The sequence below is a fragment of the Diospyros lotus genome, chromosome 3, assembly GCF_014633365.1.
Source record: "Diospyros lotus cultivar Yz01 chromosome 3, ASM1463336v1, whole genome shotgun sequence".
NCBI lineage: Eukaryota > Viridiplantae > Streptophyta > Magnoliopsida > Ericales > Ebenaceae > Diospyros > Diospyros lotus.
Window position 1 is genome coordinate 7260149 of NC_068340.1, and position 13350 is coordinate 7273498.

At 38.1% G+C, this 13350-nt stretch overlaps 2 protein-coding genes across 2 annotated transcripts; both read left to right on the top strand.

The window, feature by feature from the left end:
• Window positions 1–1793: 1793 nt before the first annotated feature.
• LOC127797616 (F-box protein SKIP14-like) lies at window positions 1794–7365 on the top strand. Its single transcript, XM_052330661.1, has 2 exons — window positions 1794–3397; window positions 5583–7365. The coding sequence occupies exons 1-2, from the start codon at window positions 2450–2452 to the stop codon at window positions 6135–6137; spliced, it is 1503 nt and encodes a 500-aa protein (XP_052186621.1). The 5' UTR covers window positions 1794–2449; the 3' UTR covers window positions 6138–7365.
• Window positions 7366–9528: 2163 nt separating this feature from the next.
• On the top strand, window positions 9529–12583 carry LOC127798271 (glyceraldehyde-3-phosphate dehydrogenase GAPC1, cytosolic-like). Its single transcript, XM_052331726.1, has 12 exons — window positions 9529–9814; window positions 9899–9931; window positions 10026–10126; window positions 10212–10327; window positions 10428–10527; window positions 10777–10923; window positions 11007–11067; window positions 11156–11253; window positions 11618–11760; window positions 11869–11952; window positions 12101–12190; window positions 12296–12583. The coding sequence occupies exons 1-12, from the start codon at window positions 9811–9813 to the stop codon at window positions 12342–12344; spliced, it is 1026 nt and encodes a 341-aa protein (XP_052187686.1). The 5' UTR covers window positions 9529–9810; the 3' UTR covers window positions 12345–12583.
• The last annotated feature ends 767 nt before the right edge of the window (window positions 12584–13350 follow it).

Sequence of the window (13350 nt, forward strand, 5' to 3'; positions counted from 1 at the left end):
AACCAATTAAAAATAATAATTCAACTAATTTTTGATGGGAAATAATTCCTAGATAATGATTGATGAGAACTATATTCATTTTGCAGGGCGGGGGCGTTTTTAACATTTTTATGGGTAATTTTAATTAATAATGATTAATAAATTAAAATTTAAGTAATAAGATTAATTCTTAATATCTAATTATTGTATTATAGATATGAATTAAGTTATGTAATTTTGAGTAATATTTCAGTTAAATCAAAATAATCGAATCAAATCGGGCTGAGCTTATTGGTTCGATTCAAACTGCAGATTGATTCAGTTTGATTTTTAAGTTTTACAATTTTAGTCATTTCGATTCGATTTAGTGTCTGTATTAAAAAAGAAATTAAAAGAACAAAACTGATTGAAATATAAAAAATAATGTCAGTTTTCTATTTTGTTATTTTGAATTTTTTAGTTGGTTAGGTTTTTACAATTTTTTTTTTTAATTTTTGGATTTGTTTGATTTGAAAGTCTATTTAATTTAACAATTCAAACACGACTAAGTAACCAAATTGATCAAATAGTCACCCCTTAGCAGCGATAAAAACGGCTTTTGCGTGTGTATACTCGCACCCACGTACCCTTCTTGCTGGATCCTTATTCGTTTGTTAGATAGATTTATCAAGTCTTATTGGATTGGGTTTGGATTTTTTATTTGGAGCCACTTTTCTGGCACCCACCACCCACCAATGAGCAAATGCCATACGAGAGAGCATCTTTGGCTAAATCACCACGAAATGTCCCCAACAATTGACATGTTTTTGTCTCTAACCAATTGGACGGATGTAGCACTAACCATTGCTTCTTCCCCAAGTCTTTGCAAAACTCTCGTACTCAACACGTATGATCTTCGCGATATAGCTTGGCTTGATAGTGATAGGCCATGCCGGCAATTATCCCCTCACAATTTGCCCATGGTTTGGGGGGGGATGGAATTTCCCGCCGAAACTTGGCCCCCAAGCTTAGAGTTTTTGGTGCTTATCAAAGAATCAATCCGAGACTTCTTCTCTGGAAAATCAGGCTGATTACCCTTAAATTTAGGCAGTGTTGACCCATGAGTTTTGCAACCGCCTCCAAATTTGAAACCCCATCAATGCGTGGCTCGAGACCATTAAATTATCTGCCAGTTATGTACGGAGATTTCACCAGAAGTGGATATTTATTTAACATTGTTGATTATTTAATGCAATCCCTCTCCAAGACATATTTGAATAAGATACAATTTTTCTTTGGCACCTACCTGCCATTAATGGGTCACATAAATATGTTAGTCTATTGACATGTCACGCGTGACATATTTATTATGTAAAATCATTTTAATTTATTTCATTCAAATGTTCTCCATGCCTTCTCTGCACTATTCGTTAATGATAAGTACAATACTACAACTATTATCTAGAACTAGAATGAATATATATATATATATGTAGTTTGTGATTATTAAGCGTATTTAATTAAAAAGAATAGAGGATGTGGATTGATGGGAAAAAGTGAATTTGGGAATAATTAATAAATTTGTAAAAGTGTAAAAAGATATTGATTGAGCAGTGAGGAGGAGGAGGAGGAGGAGGGCGGCGGTAAATGGAGGAGGAGGAGGAGGAGGAGTCTCCAAGTCTAAAGCCCAGCCGGTAGCCGGTAAAATTCGCCGAATAAAAAGGAACAGTAAAAATAGGGCTTCTTATCTCCCGCCACAGCTTGTACCGAATTAGCGGTGTCTCCCCGTGTCCCGACACGTGTCCATTGCCCTCTCTCTCTCTCTCCCCCCTAAAGTCGACGCAATCCCCAAACAATCCCTCTCTCCATTTGTCACTAGTTTTCGCCGTTTTCTCTCCCTCCGTCTCTCTCTCTCTCTCTCTCTCTAGAATTCGATCGACGGATTTGGATTTCCGCCCCTCTCTTCGGATCGAACTCGTCGTCGGAAGAGAAAGAGAAAGAATCGGCAATCGGACTGACCGCTTTCAATTCGAGACGGGTCGTTATCTCAGCTCTGTGTCGATTGCGTTCGTGCCGATCATACTAGGGTTTCGTTTCGTTGGTAAACCGCTACCACTGAATATCTCCATTCGTTCCCCGTTCTGTTTCCGTTTTTAAAATCTAGATCTGTGGATCTTTTTTTTTTTTTTTTCCGTTTCTCCTGATTCTTTGCAAACCCTAGTTTATGGGATTGATTCCTGGGCTGGGTATCAGGTCATCTGTGGAAACTCTGTGAAGTTTTTGGTGCGTTGTTTTAGTTAGCATCCGAAATCGAGGGTTTTCTTTCCGGAATATTCAGAAAAGAAAAGAAAAAAAAAAAAAAGGAAAAAAGGGCAAAAGAAAAGAAGTTAATTTTCTCTCATCGTTGGTATTCTTTGATTTTTGCTGAAAAAAGGAGATACGAAATCTAGGGTTTGTCTTTCTAGATTGGTTGAGGTGTATATATATTGATATGGCGCTCAATTTTTCGCATCGGCCAATCTTTCCGGCCCGTTTATCTGAGGACAACTTGGTTTCTCCGATGAGAATTGCTAATGGATGCCTCATGGAAGGGATTCCGGAGAGAGGTGGAGATGGGTTTGCTAGTCCTTGGCATTCAAACAGGGATGTTGAGGATTGCTTTGACTATGGGACGGGGAGGGATAGAGGGGATAGGAGTGGTTCCCCAGAGTCGGTGTCTAAAGACATTATTGACCTATTACCTTCAGATCCATTTGGCATGGATATAAGTACGACTGTCACGGCGCTTACGGGGTGGCTTGAGGATTTGGAAGTGGACTATGGGGGGTATGGAAGGGATAATCGTGGTAACAGTAGAGGAGAGTATAACTTGTTTGCGGCGGGCTTGAATTTCATATGGAACAAGGCCGTGCAGTTCCAGGCCTTCCCTGGCAATGTTTATTTTGGTCATAAATCCAATACAGTTTATCAGACTAATGGATGTGCCCAGGAGAAGAGAGAGGCCAATGCTATGAGCCAGGCTGGTTTTGGGAAGGTTCCTGTTGTTCAGGATGTTATGAATTTTGTAGATGAAACTGCTAGTAGTAGTGCTGGAAGGGGAATACATGAATCTTGTGCTGTTGCTGAGAATTGTTCTGATGGAGATAGTGGAGCTCCTCACCCTGCTTTGTTCTTTGCCCTTGGCTTTCTGGGTGTTCGGGATCTTCTTTCGGTTGAACGGGTTTGCAGCTCTTTCTGTTCAACTGTTCGAAGTGACCCTCTTCTGTGGAGGAGGATTCACATTGGCCAACCACTGAATGAGAGGATTACTGATGATGTTCTTTTGCAATTAACTAGCAGGGCACAAGGTAATTTGCAATGCTTGAGCTTGCTTGAGTGCCCAAGGATCACTGATGATGGTCTGAAACACGTACTCGAAAATAATCCCAGGTTAACCAAGGTTAGTAAGATTTAATTTCTGAATGTTGGCTCTCACAGTAATTCTTGGTTTTTAATTGAATAGTTGCACCATACACTGTTGTGGACATAGATTATACCATTCACATGTTTGCATTTTGGCTTCATAGTTCAATGACCACTGACTTTGTTACTGGTAATTTTTGTTGACTCTGAACACTGTCTAGCTTGAACATAGTCTTGTGCACTCTGTTGTGGACATAGATTATGCCACTGTCATGGACTTATTTGAACTTTTTGGGTGCACAAGATTTTGTTTTAGTCTTTTGTTGACGATTAACTTTTCTGGTGTGCATAGTTAGTCCTGATGTTTCTGGTTATGCTGCCCCATACATTCTTTTCCCTAAATGGAGCTTACAGTCTTTAGAGCTCTCCATGGCTTGGACTTAGAGCTGATAGTGTAAATGAAGTTTAATATTGCATGGTGTTAGCAAGTGCTTGTATATTTTATGATGGAAGCTTGAAGAATGTCTCCTTTGCTAATTAATTTCTGCCCTTGTGTTACAACTAGGGGGTGCGCAGCTGACCTGCAAAAACACAGAAACCAGACTGAACTGGACATTTCGGTCTGGTTCGGGTTTTTGTTAACTTTGTTTAGGTTTTGGTTCTCTCTGTTTTCAAAAACTGAGAAATTCGCTTTGGTTTTGGTTTGTAGTGCTGGAAAACTGAACCAAACCAAGAACTGACCTGCACTGAGCATAAATTTCTGTTTCCTGCTGGAACCTGCAAAGCTTGATGTTGAACTGAGCAAACTCAAAACTTCTGTCTTCTAACTCTTTGGTTTGGGATAGTTGTAGACTGGCTATATATATTTAAAAATATATATATTCAGATTTGAGATTCCTTAGTACTAAAGTTTCAATTACATATCAACACATGTATAGATATATAGAAGTATATATGCAAACTTGTTAGAAGCAATCACAGGGATTAAATATCGGCTACTGTGCTGTTTGATTGTGCTTTTCTGATCTTGGCACTGAGGATAGCTGTTACTTCAATTCTAATCTCTATAATTGCTTTTGGTTCTGTTTTTGTTAACTTACCCACATAATTTTACCTTCAGCAGAATTGCAGGACTTGGATTCTTTCCTTCTTTCTGGTTTTGAAAATCTATTATGCTCTGTTTAATTCATTATTTAAGAATAGAAGTATATGCAATGCTGCTTCAATGGTTTCTCCATGTGTTTTGAATATGTTAATTGAAATATTTGCAACTAACTAATCCTTTTTAAAAAAATTGTGTTTAAACAAAAGTGTGATTCAGTTAACTGAAAAACCAAATTAAGGTGCTCAGTTTGGTTCGGTTTCTATGTGACTTCAGTTTGGGTTCTGTTCTAGCAATGCCTAAAACTGAGAAGTTTGGTTCGATTCAGCTTTTTTCAAGGAACGAAGTTTGTACACCCCTAGTTAGAACAATTGATTCTGAGATATGCGAGTGAGATTTGAGAATATAAATTTTGATATTGCATGTCTTAGCAAGAGCTTGCACATTTTGTGAAGAGAGCTTGTAGAAGATCGGCTTTTCTTGTTAATTTGTGTCCTTGCATAGCATCAACTTGATTATATGATACATGATTGTGTAATATGACATGTGGAAACCTACCAAAATTGATTTCTAAAGTGACTTAAATGATATAGAAGAAGAGGGGTTAGAAGGGGTCCCCGGCTCGTGAATTTTATTTCTATTGATTTAACATTGGACAACCAAAATATCAGGGAAACACAGAGATGTCATTATTTATGAACGTTTGGTTTTTCTTGTACGTGGCTTATGTTGTTTTGGATGCACGTTGTTAGTTAGTCTTTTGTTTGTTATTCATCAAGATATATATTTGTTATGAAATATTCCTATTGTGGCCAACATCATGTAAAACCCTTGGAAGAGTGAATCATAATGAAGCTAGTTGGTTTGAGTTTATTGATTGATAGTGTTGAACAAACCCTTATACCATATTCATTTTTATAACAAGACCCTCTAGCATTTCTGCTCCATTAGGTGCTATCACTGCCCTGGTAGAATCTCAACTCTTTCCAAGTTCCAAAATTACTATCCTTGTTTATATTTGGGCATTATATGTGCTTTTCTCAGCACGTGTTACGCCTTCTAATAACGCGTATTCATTGAGATGTGCTTAACTGATAATTGTTCTCCTTTTCCTGTACAGCTGTCTGTTCCTGGATGCACAAGGCTCAGTATTGAGGGCATTGTAAATAATTTAAAGGCCCTTAAGTCTAAAGGTACACTTGGAATAAAGCACCTCAGGATTGGCGGGCGTTATGGCATAACAGATGAGCAGTTTGAAGAGTTGAAGTTATTGTTAGGCACTGATATTCACATTGAAGAAAAAGCTCACAAGCCACGTTTTTATCATAGGGGTAATCATTATCTTTCATGTGATGATGACCGTGCCATTGATATTGAAATATGCCCAAAATGCCAGAAATTGAGGCTAGTTTATGATTGCCCAGCCGAGGGTTGTCAAGAGAAAGCGGATTCCACACAAGCATGTAGGGCCTGCAAGCTTTGCATTCCACGCTGTGTTCAATGTGGCCATTGCATTAGTGACAGTGAGTATGAAGAAACATTTTGCTTGGAGTGGCTTTGCTCTGATTGTTCTAATCGGTCACCCAAGCGCGCAGATAGTCGGGATGTGGTGCATGGTCATTCTGAGAATGTCATACTGCAGGAGCCTGATTATAACTACTGTTTTCATGGCTAGGTGCTGATCTTTTAGTTAATGGGTTAGTATTATTGGAATATACAAGTATCTGCTGAGAAGTTGTTAGGCAGCTGTTTGATATTATGGTTCATTTTGTCTCATCGCCTCCTGTAGAGTCTTAGTCTTTGTCAATTGATCCTTTTGATATACTTCAGAGCTGCTTTAGCAAGTAGCAATGTATTGCTTGAAGAAATGACGTGAGAAAAGACCAAAAAGATGAAGAGAAGTCTTGAGAGAAAAACAGATGGGATCATCTATTACTGCATTTTGTTTTGCTTCGGTTGGTCAGTAGATGTTTTTGTTTTTCAGACATAGCAGCCTACTGTAGGAGAAATGGCATAATGCAGGAGCTGAGCCGTGGCTTCTATCTTCATAGATAGAGGCTAATTTAGTGAATGAGTTAGTTTATGGGAGTTTCCAGATGTCGACTGAGAACATGATGTGCATCCTGCTGAGATCTGATCTGGTTTTGTCAACATCGAGTCTACATTCTTCTTGATTGTACCTTTTGATGGATTTCATCGCGGCATCATTGAATTTTGTTCTACTGTTTGTGGCATAAGCTGGTGAGAGAAGGCCAAAAAAGATAAAAAGAGAGAATTTCAAGGGTGGAAAATGGATGGAATCTACTACTATTACAGTTCACGTAGCTACTGTCACTCCGTGTTAAATGTTTCAGGTGAGGCTGCAATTGTCTGCTGCTGCTGCTTTTGGTTTGTGCAAGTTTCCGTGCAATCCCACTGATTTAACACCCTCCTCTCCGCAAGTTTGCATACAATCAACAGTGTTCAGCTAGATGCTATGATTGGGTGCAGTCAACCATCTTAATATTTGTATGTGAAAAGACTGGTCTAGTGTGGGTTTACGTAATGTAGTAGTTACAGGAATAGAAGAAAAGAGCTAATCTAGCTTCCAACTGCAATAGCCGATTGATCTGTCGAGTGCCATAGGTGGTCTCAGTCTCTGGCCTCGTCAACGCCACGTTGTCCGTAGCGATGCGTAAGCAGCCCCGTTTGCCTGTCTCGGCATTGTTATTCTCCGTTATTTTTATGTTTGCCACGAGTAAATTGGATGTTTTGAGACTGTAACACACTGCTTCCTAACTTAGCTCTGTTATTTTTTTTTTTCATGCCATGGATGTAATAAGAATTTTATCTGGGAATGTAATTGTGTCTGGTAGGTTTATTGAATTTCAGGGGAGCAATGCATGCAGCAGCCTTTTAAGTAACTCTTTTCTTTGGAAATGATAGTGATGGGAGTGTGCTCTCTCTCTCTCTCTCTCCGACTCGTGGGCAACCCTAGCGTAGCATTGCTAACGGTTAGTGATTTGGATTAACAATGCCAAAAACCGAAAGATTTTCACTAGAAAGAGCCAGCCGAATTGCTAAATGCAGTGATTGTGCTGTGTGCATTTTGAGTCTCTAGAATCTCACCTGAATGTGATTTAAGTAGGGTTGCGTGGGCAATGGGCCCTAAATGAATTAACTTTCTTTAATGTGTAGAATTAGGAAAATACTAGTTCATGTGGGTATTTGTTTTTTTCTCATCAATCGTGTTGGGTTATTTTATTTAATTCTTGTCATGTGGGTTGTATTTCAATCTTCAATGGCAAAATTCAAAGACATTGAAAATATCAGCTCTCCTTTGCTTGCCTTTTATTTTTTATAAACTAAATTTGCTTTATTTGTACGAAGTACCTGTCACGCTTTCTAAATCTTAAAAGATCACCTTTATCCTCCTCTTTTTCTATGCCTTCTATCTTCTTCTCTTTTTTTTTTTTTTTTTTTAAATCTCTCTTTCTCCCTCCCTTTCTATATTTATAGATCTTGTTTTGACAAAAATATATTGAAAATTTTATTATAAACTAGTAATTTTCTAAAAATATATATTTAAAGATCGTTGAATAAAATATATTTTTAAGTTACATACAGCATATTTTAATTGTAAAAAGTATAATTCCTAATCTTTAACTAAAAATATATATTTTTCAAAAAAGATATATATTTTTGTAATGATGGAAAAAATATCATAGTTGTAAAAATAAACTCTAATTTTTTATGTATAAACTAAAAATATATAAATAAATTTTCTAAGAAAATATTATATTAAAAAAAGAAAGAAAGAAAAGGTTCCAGTGAGCTGGGGCCATCGCTAGAGCTGGACCCCATATTAATGTATGTATGTTTGTAATTTAATTGTTAAACTCAAGCCCCAGCAAAACGTTGGGTTCAATCTTAACCCCACACATTTGCTGGGGATAGTAAGAGGACAAGGAAAAAGAGTTGGGAAGTGAGGTGCTGTGGGTTGTGGGATAAACTTCGATTCTCACAGTGAAGACATTTGTGTTTTATGATTGAATTATTATTATTCTTCGGTGAACGGACTTGTTTTATGATTTAATATATATATATATATGATATGTGTATTATATTTATATATATAATATTTTTCATCAAAATATAGTTAAGAATTAGATTTTTCTAAATATTTTTTTATCAAATAAAATTTATATACGTTTAGTTAGAAATTAGAAAATATATATTTTTATATTTTTCATATAAATTTATCAAAAAATTTCTACTACTCACGCCATATAACATAAAATTTGTCCGCCGTGAACAAATTGAGAACGGGCGTGAGTTCATGGGAATAGGACTCACACACCCACTCCCTTGCAAACCTACTCACTTGTAAATTTGACGCAAATAACATATTATTGTATGATGTAAATAATATAATAATTTTAATAAATTTATTAGATAGAGTAGAGATTAGGAAGATATCTTTATTAAATAAGCAACTAAGAATTGTGATCTCTGACAAAAAAGAGATAAAAAAAATATTTAAGTTACATTTAATGTAATTGTGACCATATCATTAGTTAACCAAAAGATAGAATAATAATATGATTATGGTTTCAGTTTCAATGCAATATAAAATTAAAAAAATATAAATAAAAAACCAAAAGTAAACTCGGGAGTTTTCAAAGTTTTTGAAGAATTTTCAAAACGTTTGACAGTGTGTGAAAACAAACATGCGAAATAGAAATTAAATTTGCTTTCTATTTTGAAAATGGGTGCAGTGCGTGACCCGTTGGATCATCTCAGGACCCAGTCAACCCGACGAGGCGAGTCGGAGGGTTGACGAGCGCGGCATCAAAATGCAGGAATCCGAATATCCCAGGCTGGCATAACGCCACCTGGTGGCGACTGTTGTCCACGTGGTAGACAAAATCAATTTCCAAACCGGAAAGCTAAAAGCTCAAAACAGACGACGACCCAAAATCAGCGGACTCACATGGGTTTCGGGTTGAGAGATTCCGGAAGCTGCTTCTCCAAAACTGCTGTTTCTTTAATTTTTCCCGGGAAACAAACAAAACAAGAGGAAAGAAAACAAGCCAAACCCGCTCTCGTGGTGTGCGTGCCCTTCCACCACCTGTTTCCTTCTTTTTTTTAATCTAGAAGAATACAAAATTTGATCTTGTAGTCAAGTGCTTTCGATTTGTCAAATTTGGAACGAGAGAAAATCAAACGTGTCGGGCTTTTACTTTCTGAGCTTCCAAACTCTTTAAATCGAGCCGCCTCATCACCGATCCCCCCACATTACTAATCTCTTCTCTCCTTCAATCTCTCTAAATCTATAGCCCCTTTTGTCTCTCACACTGCAATCCGACATGGGTAATCAATCTTTTCTTTGTCTGCTTCTTTGGTCTTTCCTGTGAATCCTGGTCTCTAATTTCTGTTACTGGGTTTGCTTCGTAGGTTCTGATAAGAAGATCAAGATTGGAATCAATGGTAATCTTTCTCTGCTGTCCTCAATCTCTGTTCAGTCAACATTTTTGTTCCAAATCTCTGTTTTACCAAGCTGACCTCTGCTTAAATCTTCCAGGCTTCGGTAGGATCGGCCGTTTGGTTGCCAGAGTTGCTTTACAAAGAAACGATGTTGAACTCGTAGCCGTCAATGATCCTTTCATCTCCGCTGATTATATGGTATTTATACATATGTGCGTGTGTTTTCTTTTTGCTTGATTTTATTCTTCTTTACACTGCTGATCTGCTTCTTTTTTTTGGTCAGACATATATGTTCAAGTACGATAGCGTTCATGGACACTGGAAGCATACTGATGTGAAGGTCAAGGATTCGAAGACCCTTCTCTTTGGTGAAAAACGGGTCCATGTTTTTGGCGTCAGGTAGTGTTTTTACTGCTTCTTCAATTTCTTCTCCAAGAATTCTGATTGATCCATCGTTCAAATCTCACTCTTTTTTCCCATTTTCATTTGATTTCTCAAGGAACCCTGAAGAAATTCCATGGGCTGAAACCGGAGCAGAGTACATTGTGGAGTCTACTGGAGTTTTTACTGATAAGGAAAAGGCTGCTGCTCACTTGAAGGTTTGATTCAACTCTCTTTTCTGTTTGTATATGGTATGAGTGTTGATTTGTTTGCATCAGTTGGGTTGTGGTTTTGCGTTGATTTAAAATGGTTAATCCATTGTCATTTGGGTCTAGTTCCTCTTTGCGGTATAATACATATATATATATATGTCTTTAGAAGGATTTTTGCCCCACTTTTTGGATTTCCCACTCGATTGGTTTTTAGAAGGATCTTGGATCTGATTTTTTATTTCTTGGTCTGATCAGGGTGGGGCTAAGAAGGTGATCATCTCAGCTCCAAGTAAGGATGCCCCAATGTTTGTTATGGGCGTTAATGACAAGGATTACAAGCCAAATCTTGACATTGTCTCCAATGCTAGCTGCACTACCAACTGTCTTGCTCCCCTTGCCAAGGTTATACTGACACCAATTTACAATTGGCCAGACAGAATTTGCGACTTTTAGTAATTTTTTTTTCTGTTAAAATGATTTTGCAGGTTATTCATGATAGATTTGGCATTGTTGAGGGTCTCATGACCACTGTTCACGCCACCACTGGTTAGTGGTTGCTTTGATGCTTATGCTACTGCTTTGTTTTATGAGTTGTGAGCTGATCTCAGTGTTTTGTCCCATAAATGTCATCCAGCTACTCAGAAGACTGTTGATGGACCATCAAACAAGGACTGGAGAGGGGGAAGAGCTGCTTCTGTCAACATTATTCCCAGCAGCACTGGAGCTGCCAAGGTAGTTTTCCAATTATGCAATCACACTACTGTCATTACATGTGCCAGTTCTTGAATGTGTTTTGATTTTAGCAATTAGCGTCAACCTTGTTCCTCGGCTGAATTTCTTGACAATGCTATGATCATTAGAGTAGCCACTCTTTAGACTTTGTCAACTCTTTAAGAGGGTGAGCCTGGGTGGCAGTGGTAAGGTTAGTTGCTCATCCGTGAATGGAACGTCACGAGTTTACTTTTCTTGACTCGCGCAGAGCAGGGAGGCTCGTGCATTGGGATATCCTTTTTTATTTACTCTTTACCTTTACATGTTTGTTTTGTAATGTTGTTCATCTTCTTGTTTGATTTGTATTTGTTGCTCCTACACACAGGCAGTTGGAAAGGTTCTGCCTTCACTGAATGGGAAGCTGACCGGAATGTCCTTCCGGGTTCCAGTTGTGGATGTTTCGGTTGTGGACCTCACTGTGAGGCTTGAGAAGGCGGCTACTTACCAGGAAATCAAAAATGTTATCAAGTGAGCCATTTCTTGTCCTCGAAACTTGAATTTGAAGATACGCTGACCATATTGTCAATGACTAGTCGCATAACTACTCTTCCATGGCTGTTTCTTTGTGAATATCAGGGAGGAGTCAGAGGGCAAACTCAAGGGGATCTTGGGGTACACTGAAGATGATGTTGTCTCCACAGACTTCATCGGTGACAGCAGGTCTGTACATATCTTACTTTTGTATTTCCCCGCCTCCGCCTCTAGCAAAAGCGGGGAGTCAGTCTCTTCTCGTGTTCTGGGCTACATCCTTTTTTATATTTCTCCAGCATCGTTCAATTGTTATGGAATGTTTCTCTTGTGGATGCAGATCAAGCATCTTCGATGCCAAGGCTGGGATTGCTCTGAATGATAAATTTATGAAGCTTGTTGCTTGGTATGACAACGAATGGGGTTACAGGTAATTAAAGTCCCATCCTTCCATTCATCATTTTGGGTACATATGATCCTACACACTTTTTTAACGCTTGCCCACCTGATAAATGAACTTCTTCTACTGTTGCAGCTCGCGCTGTGTCGACCTCATCGTCCACATGCATTCAGTGTGTGCTTAATGCAAATCCCTACGAAATGAAAGCCTAAAGCCATGTAATGGTTCTGATCTTAGAGAATAAGCGAGAGAGAGTCTCGTGGGTTGTTATTTGTAATTCGATGCTCTGGAAATGTGACCTTTTTCTGGATGTTTGGTCAATCGAGAATAATCGTATTCCATTTTGAGGTGTTTAAAATTATCCGCCACTGCGCCCTTGCGGGTCAATGTTAGCTATATATAGTCAGTCTTTTGTCCTTTGAATTTGGTTAAGTAGTACTCTTTACGTTTCCAAAATATCATTCATCTCTGTTCACGTTACAAATTAACTCTCTTCCCAGCATCACGGCACCTCTCTCCCCTCCCCCCGCCCCCTTCACACACACGCACGCACACGCTAAACCAGCGGCCATCTCTGGGTTCCAGTTGACTCGGACCTAGCAACGGCTGCTGCTAGGTTCCAATTAATCAGAATCTATGTCACGATCTGGGTTAGGGTTCCAACTGATTAGAACCTAACCATGTTGCAAAACTCTCACTCCGGGAAATCCGTTGTGGTTCTTTTGTTGTGGTAGAACTCTGATAAAATAACATTCAGTATATATATATATATACACGAAGAATCAATCTACGATTTATCTAACAATCTTTGCGAAGAAAGCTATAACTATAAGAGCTTTCTCTCTTTTGTCCACTTCTTGTCCGTCCATGGTGTGTGAATAACAAATAAGACTGTGAATGTGAGAGAGTTCTACATCTCCACTTCTGCTCTGTTTTTATATCTGAATATATATTGCACAAATATATCTATTTTTAAAATCAAAACGTGGAGGGATTTGAAAATAAGATATCAAATTTAAATTCCAATCATTTATCTCATTATTTTGTTCACTAAGTAACTTATTCCATGGTAACTGCAAAATCTAACAGTTGTAGAGGGTGTTTGGCTTGCCAATTGATCACTTATAAGTTATTTTTTTAGCTTATAAGGTACATGGCTTATTTTGTTATATGTTTCTTAAATTTAAGAG

Coding starts and splice junctions, on each gene's coding strand:
- LOC127798271 (XM_052331726.1), top strand. Junction 10,127..10,211: donor TCATCTCCGCTGATTATATG/GTATTTATACAT, acceptor TTTTTTGGTCAG/ACATATATGTTCAAGTACGA. Junction 11,953..12,100: donor GACTTCATCGGTGACAGCAG/GTCTGTACATAT, acceptor TTGTGGATGCAG/ATCAAGCATCTTCGATGCCA.
- LOC127797616 (XM_052330661.1), top strand. CDS start 2,450: ATGGCGCTCAATTTTTCGCATCGGCCAATCTTTCCGGCCCGTTTATCT. Junction 3,398..5,582: donor ATAATCCCAGGTTAACCAAG/GTTAGTAAGATT, acceptor TTTCCTGTACAG/CTGTCTGTTCCTGGATGCAC.